The 17,084-nt window shown below is 35.2% G+C and overlaps 1 protein-coding gene across 1 annotated transcript in view; it reads left to right on the plus strand.

Moving 5' to 3' along the window:
* DPY19L2 (dpy-19 like 2) overlaps positions 1–17,084 on the plus strand; it is a 200,074-nt gene that overhangs the window by 48,660 nt on the left and 134,330 nt on the right. Inside the window, exons 8-9 of the mRNA XM_053609456.1 lie at positions 69–160; positions 2,294–2,393. Of these exons, the coding sequence (XP_053465431.1) occupies positions 69–160; positions 2,294–2,393 (192 nt within the window). The remainder of the gene's footprint in view (positions 1–68; positions 161–2,293; positions 2,394–17,084) is intronic.

The following is a 17,084-nucleotide window of genomic DNA, read 5'->3' on the forward strand; positions in this document are numbered from 1 at the left end:
CCCTGGTTTCTGAATTAATGTTTGTTGTAACGGAACATAATGTGAAGAGAGTGTTTTACTGATTTCAGGCCACTCGTGTGATGTGGACACCACCTCTCCGTGAAAGTTTTTCATATCCATTCCTTGTACTTCAGATGTATGTTTTAACTTTGATCCTCAGGTAATTTTTATTTATTAAAAAAGCCAAATAAATTGTAAGTTAAGTTTATTAGAGTATATTTCAAGCTATTAAATTATAATCTCCAAATTTAGGCTACTGTATATTTTAAAAATAAGTTGTGTATAGAATTAAAAATATTTAAAATTGCTATACAAGATTACTTTCCACTTAGGAGTCTAGGCAAAAAGTTTAAGACAACTACATCATGTTTTAGTCAATTAAAATGTATGTGTTCTTAAATAGTTTGCAAAGATTTGAAGGATTTTAAGAAACATTTTTTTTTCTTCGAAGTTTATATACTCTTACTCATTATTTGCCAACCAGTGAGTTTGATGGTGCATAAACATATATGCCATGGAAAAAGGGTTCTAAGTGAAATAAACTTGAGAAGTGCTGGGTTAGATGAGTAAAGGAGTATGTATATTTACATAATTATGAAGCATTTTTGAACAACTGATATTTCTAGCAGTTCAACCAGAGTTTCATCTCATCTCAACTTTTTTTTTTTAAACACATTTTCTGTTGGGATTAAAGTTTATAAACATTTTAGAGTTTCAAGAGGCCTGGGGAACAAAACAAAACAAGTAGTAGAATACTATAATTAACTTTACATTGAAATAAATTTAATAGACTGCTAATGAGATCTCTCATTGAATCAAATAATTAGCACTATCTCCTCCAAACTCCTGAGGAACCTTATATTTTATTTACTAGTCTCTGGCTTTCTTTCTTGAAAGTGACATTTGTAAATAATTCACATACACAAATATCTGCATATTCACGTATATACTCAAAAGTCCCACTGGAAACAGGGACCATACCATATTTATCCCTTTAACCATAGAGCGCTTCACACAAGGCAATGTAAATATTTGTGGCACTGATATGAAGTAGATTGAATGACAGCAAATAGTGATGGGTTGGGGTGGTTACAGACCTTGAGAATGAAGCAGGCTAATTCCTGATTTGTTAGCACCTGACAGGGATAATTTTGAGGTTGAATTTGGACTTGGGAATCTGCACCCCATTGAGATTTCCATATCTTTGGTCTACACATTGCCTTCTCTCAGAGATTATGTAGAAGGAAGCTGCCCCGCCCCTATTTATTCCCAGTTAAATTCCTCAGGAGGTGGGTTATTTTTCATTTTTTTGAAGTTAAGTATGGTCTGTCAAGGGTTTCATAGAATACAGTGTCTTAATTGGAACACTTATAATTGTATCCTTAAGGATATGTGGTATACTCTGCACCTCTGTCAAAAGGAATTTTTGTTTGATAAAATATAAGATTACTGAGTGCTCAATGAACATTTTGTGATAACAAAATGTGAACATTTAAAATTTTGCTTTGAAAACTTACATACTATTGTGCAAGGATTTATCAAAATTCAATACAAACTTCATAAAAAGAACAGTTATGGTATTATTATTTATACAAAATGTTTGCATTTCTTTTTACATATTCAAAAAGATACTAAAGTCATCTGTGGTAAATGATGTTGGTTACTAAAATATCTTAGTTATGCAGAATTGGCAGTTTCATCTTTAACATGCAGTACTTCAACTGAATTCCAGAATTATTTTTTAATGTTTTAAATTTATTTTTCTTAATTTTTTTCATAGTCATTAACTTATTACTTCATCTGCATGTATACTTGTCTTCATTGTTTTTTGAAACATGAAAGTGGTACTATATAGAGGCCGTTGCAACACATCTGGAATAAGCATCTTGAGGAATGCAGGGCCAGGGTCATGTCCTATTTTCTGATCTTCTTCCTGGAGTATTATACTTCTAACATCATGAATATTTAGAGGAAAATGAACTTTTATATTTAAAATATTTTATTTAATGATAAATTACAACGTTGTTGTTAAAACTCTAATTTTGATTGCTTTATACCAGGCACTATTATTGTCCAAGTATTTTAAGTTCTTTCATAAACTTTTAAGAATTAAATATATTTTCTTATATTAAATATATTTTAGGTTCTTTTTAGCAAACTTTAAGAGTTAACTATATCTTACATTATAGTAAAGGTAGGGGATCATTTATTTTGTCATTTTGCAATTGGTCTTTCTTTTCAATGATAGGTTGCTTTTATGGTAAAACTTATTGGTATCATTCTTTCTATTAAGGAACTCAAACAATTATGGAAGGAATTACATTGCACTCTGTCTTTCCAATGTTGCTTTTATGCTCCCCTGGCAGTTTGCTCAGTTTATACTTTTTACACAGGTAAGATGATTTTTAACTAATTTAAGTTGAATGAAAGGTGTACTTGGTTGTTTCTGTGGACATTTTCAACTTTTAGGACTTTTATGCCCTAAAAGATTTTCAAAATATGGAATAATTTTAAAGTTTATGTAAATGTGTGATTTGAAAAAAACAATATAAGTCTACATTTTATCAGTGTATTGTTAGATCGACAGTTATTACTGATGAACATGTAATAGACGTTTCCTGTCATTTTTATTCACAAATGTTATTCTGGTATTTCAGATGATATCTGTATATCTATCTATTGATTTTCCTTTGCCTAAAAATTATTCTGAGTGCCAAACTTCACAGCATGCTAAGGGCCAGTCATACTCTTTATGGCAGGAAGTTTTATTTCTAATCCAGCTAATTTTTGGCCATTTTGCCTGAAGAGCAGAATTGATTAGGAACCATTTTTGAGAGTGTTAATAATAATTTTGCTTAGCAAATTGAGGCTATATCTTGTTTCCAAAACTGAGTAACTAAAGGCAAGAAACTGAACTGGGGAGGCAAAGAGTAAATGGAAAATTTTAATGAAATTTCATGATACTAAAATTTTCCATCAGTGCTCCTTTCCACCTCACAGACCCTGATGATAATAACAGTGTTCTATATTGGAACTGATAAATTCTTCCAAGAAGCCTCAGGCTGCCAATTGTTTACAAAGCATGAAATTACAACCTCAACTTAATTGGTACTGCATGTTTAAAGTATTCCTTCTGCTTTACTTCTTAATAGTTGGCCTCTTTCCAGTTATAACACAGAAGTTTTGAATTTTATTATATTTACATGCCAGCATAGTAGAATATATTTTTAATGAGCATCACTTAACTGCAAGCAAATTTATTAATTCTGTGGTGCTGATGAAAGTATTCAAGAAGCTCTTTGGATAAGTTTGGTATTGCCTTAATGCTTTGCTAGCTATTTAAAGATTATACTAGGTTTTTATTTTTCTTAACTAGTGTAGGGTGTTTTTATTTCTGTGTTTGTTTTTTGTACTAACAGAGAGATGATTCAAAGTTAGTTTTCTGAGGATATTGTAAGATTTTATTCTGGTTTGTATTTTCATAGATTAAGATTAAAATTAGTTCATGTCTCCTAAAAATACTGTCTTATAAATGGGTGTTAAGGAGCCAAGGATTAACTACATTTCAAAGGAATACATAATGAGTCTATTGTAGAGACCTAGAATATGTGGGGTGATAAGACCTCAGACATTATTATTCTTAGACACTGAGAAATTGTGACTTAATTTTGGTAACTGGATTCTAATTTATAATGTGTCCTAATTTTGTTATATTTATTTGGGAATTCTCATTGATATAGGAGGTACTGTTATGATTAAGAAACTGGAAAGGGATAGTTACAGAAAGAAGGTGTAAAATCAGAAGTGATAGAGATGTAAATGATTTTCAGAAGTACTAGTATTGTTATGTTTATACGTAAGTGGTTACCAACTGAATTTTCTTTCTTTATATGATTCTTTGTTTGGGGTATACTGTAAGTTCACATTCTTTTCAATATTTAAATTCACATGACCCCATGCCCCTATCCTTCTTGTAACAAGAATATCTTCCACCATCCTTGGAGTTTCTCTTCCTATGATTGGCAGTTTATTTGGGGAAGGATTCGTACCGTAATCTACTGGAGCCAGAAGTCAGACTGCTTAAATCTGGGGTATCCTGTAACCATCCGGTATTCTGTGTGCTATGGCAGATGCCAAAACATTGCTGTTAACAAAGCACTCTTCCCTTGTGTGTGAGAATTGGACTTTGTTAACTTTCTAGCTCTCTTCCCTTGGCAGCCTATTAGTATGGTATGCTCCTGGTGTTCCTAGACACATTACTTGATGGTTGTCTAGTTGAATCTGGACTGGAAGGAATTGTTAGTAAGATCTACCTGAGAAGGATGCTATAATATTGGGGTTTCTTGAATGAAGTAACTTTGTAAATTGGCATTTCCCTTATGGAGGATTCTGTGAGTTCAGGAGCTCCCAAGCTAGGGTGGCTTCTGCATGTCTGATGTGCATGATGTTTCCTTGTCCCTGAGCTGTCACCTGGAGGTGAGGCTGCTGTATGGACATCTGTGAGGACTCTCACTGAAGAGAACCATTTGAAGCTGCCTTGCTGATAAGGCATGTTACCTGCCGCCAAAGCTGACAAAGCTTTCTGAATTAACCTGGGGCCAAGTGTGAATTTAGGAAGACCACCTGGTGGGCAGCACCCTAAAGAACTCTGATGTACCTTCTTGAACACAGAGACCTTCACAGTAGCTGCAGGTGCTGGCTACTCCTCATTCAGATGGACATGGACTTTGTGTTTTCGATTACAAATGGCATAGCTCTTTTTTATCTAACTATGGTCATTTTGTATCATAGTATGCTTGTAGAGCTGAGATAATTGAGTCAAGTCAGAAGAGTTTCAGCATCACGTACAAGCTTGATGCTGAAACTCAAGATGCCTGCCAAACTGACCTTCTAAGACTCTGGCACTCTGATGTTGAGTGAACTCAGAAGTTCAAAGTCCTGAGTGCTCTCTGGTCTACGTGTCGTGTTTGTCTTCCAAACTCTTTGGGGTCCTGTCTGCCAGTTTTCCCAGAGCAGGATTACACTAGTTTCTTAGAACTGTTTAAATTTTGGTAAATCTCAAAAGAATAATTTTCTATACAGGAAACTCTTGGATAGAAAGCCCTAAGTCTTTCTCGTTCTTCTTCACTGAACTTCACTTTTCACACACTAAGATTTGGACAAGGTACAATCTATGTCAGGCCAAATATACTGTCCATTCATGAGCATTAGGTACTTGCCTGCATTGATCTCCAATACTGAGAGGGGCCATCCAAATTGTTTTCTTCTAAGGAGACTCAATGCATTCTCTCCTAGAAATAAATGCAGCTTTTCTTACTATACATGCCAGCTTCTTTCTCTAAATTTTTTGTCTGACCTGGCATCCTATTACTTATATAAACTCAGATTACTAGTTGATTTCTCTTTGATAGTTTGATAATGTTTTATTGTGGCAACAATATGCTTAAAATATAGGTTAAATTATCTAAATATAAACTAAGGAGCAAGGAATTAAAACTTAGCTTACAAGGAGTGATAGAGTTTAAAATCCTTATAAACTATTTTAAGATGTCTACACTTATCTCTGATTTCAGAAACAAAACTTGTTCAAGGACTTAAACAAATTACAAATTCTCATTTGTTTTCTGTAAATAAAATTTTGAGCTGTTCTCAGTTGTAATTGACTTTGAGGCCAGTATCTGCAGAAGTACAATGAAGTCTCAATTGGACGCAAGAATAGAAGAAGTCCATTCTCTGTATTTTCACAGCAGAATATCAAGTCTACTGTTTGTGTCTAGATGGGGGTGCTGTTTTCCAAACAGCACTTCAAATAGTGACATTTCAGAAACTCAGCAGAATTTTCACCTGTGGAGCGTATTTCTTAGTTTAAGCTTAATAGTGATATTGAAGAAGTATAGTCTAGATTTGTATAGCCTGAGGATATTCTTTATGAGAGTTCAGAAAGGGAGATGATCTTTTGCCAGCCCTCAGTATTGGAGTTTATTTCATTTGATCCTTAGTCCAGTGAGACAGGTGTTATTAACTTACTCTTACAGATGAAGACACTGAAGCTCAGGAGATTAAATTAGGTCTGCCTCAGTATGAAGCATCTACACCAGGGGTCCTCAAATTGCGGCCGGCAGGCCACATGAGGCGGTGTGATTGTATTTGTTCCCATTCTGTTTTTTTACTTCAAAATAAGATATGTGCAGTGTGCATAGGAATTTGTTCATAGTGTTTTTTTTTTAAACTATAGTCCGGTCCTCCAATGGTCTGAGGGACAGTGAACTGGAGTCCTGTTTAAAAAGTTTGAGGACCCCTGAACACTTTCCAACTTGTTTCTAAATATGTATTTTTAGGGTCTTGGAATGCTCCTCTAGCAAAGGTTACGCATTTAACTATATTATCTTATTTCTTTACAGAAATGCCTTTAGCTTTCATGCAGTACTGATAAGAAGCACTCATTTGAAGAATACTTCTATGTTTCTTCTGAAACTATAATTCACTAATTCTAATCTATTACCTAATTGCTTTTCTATATAAAAATTCTTATGATGTATTTCTCATAATTGCCGTCAAGATTAATTTTCCCATAGGGATTTGTAAATTTCCTTGTAACAACTGTAACTATTTTATTAAATGAGCTAGACTCAGCAGGAGACAAATAGGAAGAAACTGTTCTTTTTCCCAGTGCCCCTGTTAAAGCCTGTTTTCTGGACTTATTCCTCCCTAAATTTAGATGAAATTTAGGGGGTGTCCCATATATTTTTCTTTCCTATTCAGTCTAAAGAAAAGTATCATTTCATTAAATAAAAATTTTTACATCTTCTAACCAAAGAATGAGATATGTACTAGCACATATTTAGTTCTTGTTTAATTTCTCTCAGTTAATGTTTCATTGAATTTTTTAACAGTGATTTTTTCTTTTTAACAGAGATCTTAATGGATCTTTCATTAGATGTTTTTCTGGAATATTTTTTATTTTTGATACATTTAAGAAATTGGATATTTTGCATATGTTAGGTATAGTTTGCATATGTTAATTAGGCCAAGTTTGTTAATTATATTATTCAAATTTTCTAGATTTCTATTTTTCTTTATTTACTTCAGTTACTAGAAGAAGAGTGTGTTAAAATCATTCACTGTAACCATGGATCTATCTATATCTTCTGTCAGTTTTCTGAATTCTTTTTTTTTTTTTTTTGAGACAAAGTCTCACTCTATTGCCCTCAGTAGAGTGCTTTAGCATCACAGCTCACAGCAAATTCCAACTCTTGGGCTTAAGCAATTCTCTAGCCTCAGCCTCCAAGTAGCTGGGGCTACAGGTGCCCACCACAACACCCAGCTGTTTTTTATTGCAGTTCCCACTGCTATTTTAGCTGGCCAGGGCCAGGTTCGAACCCACCACCTTCCGTATATGGGGTCAGTGCCCTATCCACTGAGTCATAGGCACCACCCACCCAGTTTTCTGAATTTTTACCTTAAACATTTTGATACAGTTATTATGTGCATAGTTGTTATATAGTCCTTTTATTTTTATGAAATATTTATCGTTAGTAATCTTTTTGCCTTAAGGCCTTACATCATTATTATTTTTGTTGGTGTCTGCGTAGATTTTTACCATTCTTTAACATTCAACTTTTTAGTATCCTCACATTTTATGTGTTTCTTTTAAACAGTGTATAGTTAGCATTTTAAGAAAATCTTAAGTATCAAAATATGATAATTGGATCATTTAATCTATTTGTTATTGATGTATTATTAATATATTTAATTTTCTTTTATTTATTAATTTTTTTATTAAATCATAGTTCTGTACATTAGTATGATCATGGGGCACCATACACTTGGTTCATAGACCGTTTGACACATTTTCCTCACACTAGTTAACATAGCTTTCCTGGCATTTTCTTAGTTATTTTGCTAAGACCTTTACATTCCACATTTACTAAGATTCACATATACCCTTGTAAGATGCACCGCAGGTGTAATCCCATTAATCCCACTCCCTCCACCTACCTCCCGCCTCCCTCCCCTCCCTTTCCCCCTTCTCTCTATTCTTAGGTTGTAACTGGGTTATAGCTTTCATGTGAAGGTCCTACATTAGTTTCATGGTAAGGGTAAGTACATTGGGTACTTTTTCTTCATTCTTGAGACACTTTATTAAGAAGAATATGTTCCAGCTCCATCCATGTAAAAATGAAAGAGGTAAAGTCTCCATCTTTCTTTAAGGCTGCATAATATTCCATGGTGTACATATACCACAATTTATTAATCCATTCGTGGATCGATGTGCACTTGGGCTTTTTCCATGACTTAGCAATTATGAATAGGGCTGCAATAAATATTCTGATACAAATATCTTTGTTGTGATGTGATTTTTGGTCTTCTGGGTATATGCCCAATAGAGGCATTACAGGATTGAATGGCAGATCTATTTTTAGATCTCTAAGTGTTCTCCATATCTCTTTCCAAAAGGAATGTATTAATTTGCATTCCCACCAGCAGTGCAAAAGTGTTCCCTTTTCTCCACATCCGCGCCAACATCTCTGGTCTTGGGATTTTGTGATGTAGGCTAGTCTCACTGGAGATAGATGATATCTCAAAGTAGTTTTGATTTGCATTTCTCTAATGATTAAAGATGATGAGCATTTTTTCATATGTCTGAAGGCCGTGCGCCTGTCTTCTACAGAGAAGTTTCTCTTCAAGTCCCTTGCCCAGCCTGCGATGGGATCCCTTGTTCTTTTCTTGCTAATGTGTTTGAGTTCTCTGTGGATTCTGGTTATTAAACCTTTGTCGGAGACATAACCTGCAAATATCTTTTCCCATTCTGAGGGCTGTTTGCTTGCTTTACTTACTGTGTTCTTGGCTGTGCAGAAGCTTTTTAGTTTGGTCAAGTCCCAGTAGTGTATTTTTGAAGCAGCTTCAATTGCCCGGGGGGTTCTTCTCATAAAAAACTCACCCAACCCAATTTCTTCAAGGGTTTTCCCTGCACTCTCCTCTAGTATTTTTATAGTTTCATGTCTTAGGTTTAAATCTTTAATCCAGTGAGAGTCTATCTTGGTTAATGGTGAAAGGTGTGGGTCCAGTTTCAGTCTTCTACAGGTTGCCAGCCAGTTCACCCAGCACCATTTGTTAAATAGGGAATCTTTTCCCCATTGAATGTTTTTAATTGGCTTGTCAAAGATTAAATAACGATAAGTAGCTGGATTCATCTCTTGGTTCTCTATTCTGTTCCAGACATCTACTTCTCTGTTTTTGTGCCAGTACCATGCTGTTTTGATCACTATCGATTTGTAGTATAGTCTGAGGTCTAGTATCGTGATTCCTCCTGCTTTGTTTTTATTGCTGAGTAATGTCTTGGCTATTCAAGGTTTTTTCTGATTCCATATAAAACAAAGTATTGTTTTTTCAAGATCTTTAAAGTATGACAGTGGAGCTTTAATGGGGATTGCATTGAAATTATATATTGCTTTGGGTAGTATGGACATTTTAACAATGTTGATTCTTCCCAACCATGAGCATGGTATATTTTTCCATTTGTTAACATTCTCAGTTATCTCTTTTCTTAGAGTTTCATGGTTCTCTTTATATAGATCTTTCACGTCCTTTGTTAGATAAACTCCCAAGTATTTCATCTTCTTTGGCACAACTGTGAATGGGATAGAGTGCTTAATTGTTTTTTCAGCTTGACTATTGTTGGTATATATAAAGGCTACCGATTTATGAATGTTGATTTTGTAACCTGAGACGCTGCTGTATTCCTTGATCACTTCTAAGAGTTTTGTGGTAGAGTCCCTAGTGTTTTCCAGATATACAATCATATCATCTGCAAAGATCGAAAGTTTGATCTCTTCTGACCCTATGTGGATACCCTTGATCGCCTTTTCTTCCCTAATTGCAGTGGCTAAAACTTCCATTACAATGTTAAAGAGCAATGGAGACAATGGGCAGCCTTGTCTGGTTCCTGATCTGAGTGGAAATGATTCCAATTTAACTCCATTCAATATGATATTGGCTGTGGGTTTGCTGTAGATGGTCTCTATCAGTTTAAGAAACGACCCTTCTATACCAATTTTCTTAAGTGTTCTGCTCATGAAGGGACGTTGGATGTTATCAAAAGCTTTTTCTGCATCGATTGAGAGAATCATATGGTCTTTGTTTTTTAATTTGTTTGTGTGCTGAATTACATTTATAGATTTATGTATATTGAACCAGCCTTGAGACCCTGGGATAAAACCGACTTGGTCATGATATATGATTTGTTTGATATGTTGGTGGATTCTGTTTGTTAGAATCTTGTTGAATATTTTTGCATCTATATTCATTAGTGATATTGGTCTATGATTTTCTTTTCTTGTTGGGTCTTTTCCTGGTTTGGTGATCAGGTGATGTTTGCTTCATAGAATGTGTTGGGTAGTCTTCCTTCTTTTTCTACCTTTTGGAACAGGTTGAGTAATATAGGTACTAATTCCTCTTTAAAGGTTTCGTAGAATTCTGACGTAAAACCATCTTGTCCCGGGCTTTTCTTTTTGGGGAAATTTTGTATGGTTGATGTTATTTTTGAACTTGATATGGGCCTGTTCAACATTTCCACTTGATTTTGGTTAAGTCTTGGAAGGTGACGTGCTTCCAAGTAACAGTCAATTTCCTTCAGATTTTCATATTTCTGAGAGTAGAGTTTCTTTTAATATTCATTAAGGATTTTTTTGATTTCTGAGGAGTCTGTTGTTATTTCGTCTTTGTTATTTCTGATTGATGAGATTAGAGATTTTACTCTTTTTTTCCTGATTAAGTTGGCCAAAGGTTTATCTATTTTGTTGACCTTTTCAAAAAACCAGCTTTTTGATTTATTGATCTGTTGTATTATTCTTTTGTTTTCAATTTCATTTAGTTCTGTTCTGGTTTTGGTTATTTCTTTTCTTCTACTGGATTTGGGGTTGGAGTGTTCTTCCATTTCCAGTCTCTTGAGATGTCCCATTAAGTTGCTTACTTCCTCTCTTTCCGTTCTCCTGAGGAAGGTTTGCAGTGCTATAAATTTCCCTCATAGAACTGCCTTTGCGGTGTCCCAGAGGTTCTGATAGTTTGTGTCTTCATTGTCGTTTTGTTCCAAAAATTTGGCAATTTCCTTCTTGATCTCATCTCTGACCCAGCTATCATTCAGCATAAGGTTATTTAACTTCCATGTTTTTGTATGTGTATGAAGATTCCTGTTGTTACTGATCTCAAGTTTTATTCCCTGATGGTCCGAGAAGATGCATGGAATAATTTCTATTCCTTTAAATTTACTGAGGTTAGACTTGTGACCTAAGATGTGATCTATTTTGGAGTAAGTTCCGTGGGCTGATGAGAAGTATGTGTATTCAGTTTTGTTGGGATGAAATGTTCTGTAGATGTCTGCTAAATCTAAATGCTGGATGGTTAGATTTAAATCTAGAATTTCTTTACTCAGCTTTTTGTTGGAGGATCGATCCATCACTGCCAAAGGAGTGTTAAAATCTCCGACTATTATGGAGTTGGAGGAAATCAAGTTGTTCATGTCTGTTAGAGTTTCTCTTATAAATTGAGGTGCATTCTGGTTGGGTGCATAGATAGTAATAATTGAAATTTCATCATATTGAGTCTTACCCTTAACAAATATGAAGTGAACATTTTTGTCCTTCCTTACTTTTGTTAGTTTAAAGCCTATTGTGTCCACAAATAAAATTGCAACATCTGCTTTTTTCTGGTTACCATTTGCCTGAAATATGGATGACCATCCTTTCACCCTGAGTCTGTATTTGTCTTTTCAGTTAAGATGTGACTCTTGTATGCAACAAATATCTGGCCTGAGTTTTTGTATCCAGTCAGCTAACCTATGTCTCTTTAGAGGGCAGTTTAAGCCATTCACATTAATGGAGAGTATTGATAAGTTTGGTGAAATTTGGGGTATTGAGTTTTTCAAAAGTCCAGTGGGCATTTTTAATCCTTTTACCATTGTGGAAGTTGGAGTTTGATCAGAAGTTTCTGAGTGAGTTTACTTTTGTAGTAGAGGATTGGGTTGGGTATTATGGAGGATAGGTCTGAGAATATCCTGAAGAGCTGGTTTGATTATGGCAAATTTCTTCAGCATATAAATGTCATTAAAGTATTTAATTTCTCCATCATAAATGAAACTCAGTTTAGCTGGGTACAAGATCTGGGGTGAAAGTTATTTTGCTTTAGGAGATTAAACGTTGATGACCACCCTCTTCTGGCTTGAAAAGTTTCAGCAGAGAGATCTGCAGTCATTCTAATGTTCTTTCCTTTGAAGGTAATAGTTTTCTTTCTCCTGGCTGCTTTGAGAATTTTCTGCTTCATATTAACTTTAGTGAAGTTAATTATGATATGCCTGGGGGATGTCTTATTGGGGTTGAGTCGTGCTGGGGTTCTGAAGCTATCTGCTATCTGAATTTCAGTTTCTCTAGGCATGTCTGGAAAATTCTCTTTCATAATTTCATGCAGAAGGGCCTCTGCGCCCAGTGAGGCCACTTCATCTGTTTCAGGAATTCCTATGAGTCAGATATTTGCCTTCTTCAAGTTATCCCAGAGCTCTCTGAGAGAGTGATCCATTTTTGCTCTCCATTTCTCTTCCTCTTTGAGAGTTTGGGAGCGTTCAAAGGCTTTATCTTCAATGTCGGAGATCCTTTCTTCTACTTTGTCCATTCTGTTGCTGAGGGATTCTACTGTATTTTTCATATCTTTGAGGGCTGCAAATTCTTGCTTTAGTGTGTCTAAGTCTTTGGGGGTTTTGTCTTTAAATTCGTTAAATTCTTGAGACAGCTTTTGAATTTCTCCACGAATTCCTAGTTCCATTTTGTTAATCTTGTTTGCCATCCAAATTCTGAATTTGATTTCTGACATCTCAGCCAGTTGTTTGTGAATGGGATCTTCAATTACATCTGCCGTATCTTTCCCTGGGGGGCTTGATCTATTGTGATTATTCGTGTTACCAGAGTTTTTCTGCTGATTCGCCCCATGATTGTTTTACTCCCTGTGATTTCTCCCCTGGTGTTTTTTGGAGGACCCGTACAGTGCAGTGGCCTGAGAAACTGGGGCCCTTATTTAATTTTCAATATAGCATCTTACCAAGGTAGTTGCTGTCTGCTCTGTGATCTTTTTTTTTTCTTTTGTAGTTGAGATTTTATTGGTTGTTTTGAGCAACAGTACAGACATTTCAATTTGTACACAATTCTTAGCATACACATCCCAAATCTGAAAAGGCATTTATTGTAATTCTTTTTTAAACGGTTATTCCAGTAACCATCCAGATTAAAATTTGGAGGCAAATTTTCCTTAAGAGGATATCAAGTAACAATATCTTCAAATGTTGATAAGCTGTTATGTAAGTCCCACCAATTCAAAATTTATTACCATCTATACTACATACTCAAATTTTCATTCCTTCATAGCACATTAACAAAGTTATTAGGAAAACAGAAGTAACACAACCAAAGATATTACAGAGTGTACAACCAGTGAATGATTTCACTTCTTAAAAAAATTTTTACACTTAAAAATTGGATGAGGTGGGATTCCCTCCTTCTTAAAAATGTTTCTAGAGCTACTAAAAAACTTGCATTTACCTAACAGTTGACAAAAATATTCCTCTTGATTGTACAAGAATGGAGACAGGGACCGCTGACATAGTATATGATATTAATCAGACTTGGCTTCTTTTTCTCCTGCTTCATCAGCGGCTGGACTCTCCTCAGTTTTCGTTTCTCCATTTTCTGCAGGTAAATCTTTTTTAGTTTCTTGGTTAGCCACTTTAGCCTGCTTTCCCTTTGCTCCCCTTTGCCCTTTTGGTTGCACTTTTTTGTCTGAAGATTTATCCCTTGCTGTTGCCTTTTTTGGCTTCGTTTCCACTTTTGTAAAAGCATGTTTAGCTGACAGCTGCACCTATTTCCTCTTGGGCTTTTCCTTCCCTGTGCCTTAGGCTGACCTTCCTCTCTGGCATCTTGGCAGTGGGCTGGGCGCCCCGAGAGCCTTTACGAAGCTGCGCTGCCTGGCCGCTGCTGCTCCTCCCTCCTCTGGAGCTGCTGAGGCCCATGGTGAAGGCAGGGAGAGAACTGGATGGAGCTGAATTGGGAGCCGGCCCTCTGCTCTACAATCTTTATGTTGGATTATCGGATGCTTTTTGTTATTCCATATCCCTGTTCTGTTTACTTATTTAGTCATCTATATTTTTCACTCTTTTAATGGTTAACCTAGGGAGTAAACATTTTTTGTTGACTTGGGAAGACTAGTGTAAATTAATACCTTCACTTCTTCCCAAATAATACAAAGATCTTAGAACAATTTAATGCTACTTATTCTTCTGTTGGCCTAATGCAATTTTTGGTGTGTTTATTAATGTATGCTTACATAAATATGATATATGTTTGCATGTATTATGCACAAATATGCATGTGTCTAGAGAGGGTGTCATGCTATGAATTAAGATGGTGAAGAAAGAAGAAGAAGGGGAAATGGACTTACAAAGAGACCAAGCAGGAGATGTAGCTGGATTTTTAACAACTAGCTCATAGTAAATAAATAAGGCCTGAGAGGGATCTAATCACTCCTTAAGGCACTATATCCCAGCACATTATATTGGGGATCAAGACTCAACCATGAGTTTTGGTGGGGACAAACCATATTAAAACTATAGCAGAGTCTTTTGCAGAAGTTTAAAAATTTTTTTTTGATATGCGAATGTAGAGTTTTTTTAATGGGGGATACAAATAGAAGACTTATAATCAAATAATCGGAACTGATATTCAGATGCCATTTTGCTATACCTATCTTTTAAAATTTTTCATTTTTAATTAGTATGGGTACATAATACTTGCATATATTTTTAGGGCATATGTGATGTTTTGATATAGGCATACAATATGAATTAGTGAAATCAGGGTAATTGGGGTATCCATCACCTCTTTAGTTGTTTTAAACTATATCCGAACTTGTTGATTACAGTCTCTTTGTTTTGCTATCAAATATTGTACATTCTATCTAACTATATTTTTTCACCCATTAAACACCCCCATTTTATCCCCTCTCCCTTTTGATAACCATCATTCAATTCTCTGTCTTAAGGAGATTAGTTATATTGTGGTATTTCCAAATAACAGAATATTACTCAGCACTAAGGAGTGAGAACATGCAAGATTTATCCTTCTTTGCTTGGCTTGTGTCGCTTAACATAATACGCTCCAGTTTAATGCATGTTGTTATAAATAGCAGGATTTCATTCTTTTTTTATGGCTGTATAATATTCTGTTGCATGTATGCACCACAATTTGTTTTTATAATAAATTTTATTTTTCTTTTTTTGAAATTTCAGAATATTATGGGTTATATATGTTTTGGTTACATAGATTGCTTTTTTATGTTTTAAGTCAAAGTCATAAGGGTGTTCTTCACCCAGAATGTATGCAATGTACATACATTCCATAAAATGTGAATATACCCACCTCTTCCCTGTCACCTATTTTAATTTTGTTGAGGTTTGCTGCCATACATGCACATAAGTGTTGACCAACTAGTTCCAATTTAGTATTGAGTACATGTGGTGTTTGTTTTTCCAGTCTTTCAATATTCACTGAGGAGAATAGTCTCCAATACTAGGCTGTTAAAAAAGATAGTAGATCATCATTATTTTTATGGCTGCCTAGTAATCCATGGTATACATATACCCCATTTTATGAATCCACTCATGTATTGATGGACACATGGTTTGTTTTCACATCTTTGCAATTGTGAATTATGCTGCAGTAATAAACATTTGAGTACATATACCTTTCTGATAAAATGATTTTTATTCCTTTGGTGAAGTACCCAGCAATTGGATTGCAGGATCAAATGGTAGTCTATTTTTAGCTCTTTGAATTATCTCCATACTACTTTCCATAAGGTCATACTAGTTTGCAGTCCCACCAACAGTATATGAGTGTTCCTTTCTCTCTGTATCCATGCCAGCAACCTTTTTCTTTGGGACTTTTTTTTTTTTTTTTGGTTTATCACTTATTTTAATCTAGTTCTATATCCCAGCATACGTCTTTATATTATTTATTTATTTATTTTTTATTGTTAAATCATAGCTGTGTACATTAGTGCAAACAAGGTGTACATTGTGCTGGTTTTATATACAGTCTGAAATATTCTCATCAAACTGTTCAACTTAGTTTCTTAGTTATTGTATTTAGACATTTGTATTCTGCCTTTAGTAAGTTTTGCCTGTACCTATTCTAAAATGCACCGTAGGTGTGGACTCACCAATTACCCTCCCTCCACCCTAACCTCCCCTTCCCTTCCCCTTCCTTGGCCCTTTCCCCATAGTCTTGTGCTATAGTTGAGATATAGCCTTCATGTGAAAGCTGTAATTTAGCTTCATAGTAGGGCTGAGTACATTGGATACTTTTTCTTCCATTCCTGAGATACTTTGCTAAGAAGAATATGTTGCAGCTCCATCCATGTAAACATGAAAGAGGTAAAGTCTCCATCTTTCTTTAAGGCTGCATAATATTCCATGGTATATATGTACCACAATTTGCTAGTCCATTCGTGGGTTGATGGGCACTTGGTCTTTTTCCATGACTTAGCAATTATGAATTGGGCTCCAGTAAACATTCTGGTACAGATGTCTTTGTTATACTGTGATTTTTGGTCTTCTGGATATAAGCCTAGTAAAGGAATTATAGGATCAAAAGGCAGGTCTATTTTTAGGTCTCTAAGTATTCTCCAAACATCCTTCCATAGGAACGTATTAGTGTGCATTCCCACCAGCAGTGTAGCCCTTTTCTCCACATCCACGCCAATATCTCTGGTTTTGGGATTTTGTGATGTGGGCTACTCTTACTGGGGTTAGGTGATATCTCAAAGTAGTTTTGATTTGCATTTCTCTGATGATTAAGGATGATGAGCTTTTTTTCATGTGTTTGTAGATGGTGTGTCTGTCTTCTTTAGAGAAGTTTCTCTTCAAGTCCCTTGCCCACCCTGAGATGGGATCACGTGTTCTTTTCTTGCTAATATGTTTAAGTTCTCTGTGGATTCTGGTTATTAGACCTTTATTGGGAGGTATAACCTGCAAATATTTTCTCCCA

This window comes from Nycticebus coucang, chromosome 11 (genome assembly GCF_027406575.1).
Source record: "Nycticebus coucang isolate mNycCou1 chromosome 11, mNycCou1.pri, whole genome shotgun sequence".
NCBI lineage: Eukaryota > Metazoa > Chordata > Mammalia > Primates > Lorisidae > Nycticebus > Nycticebus coucang.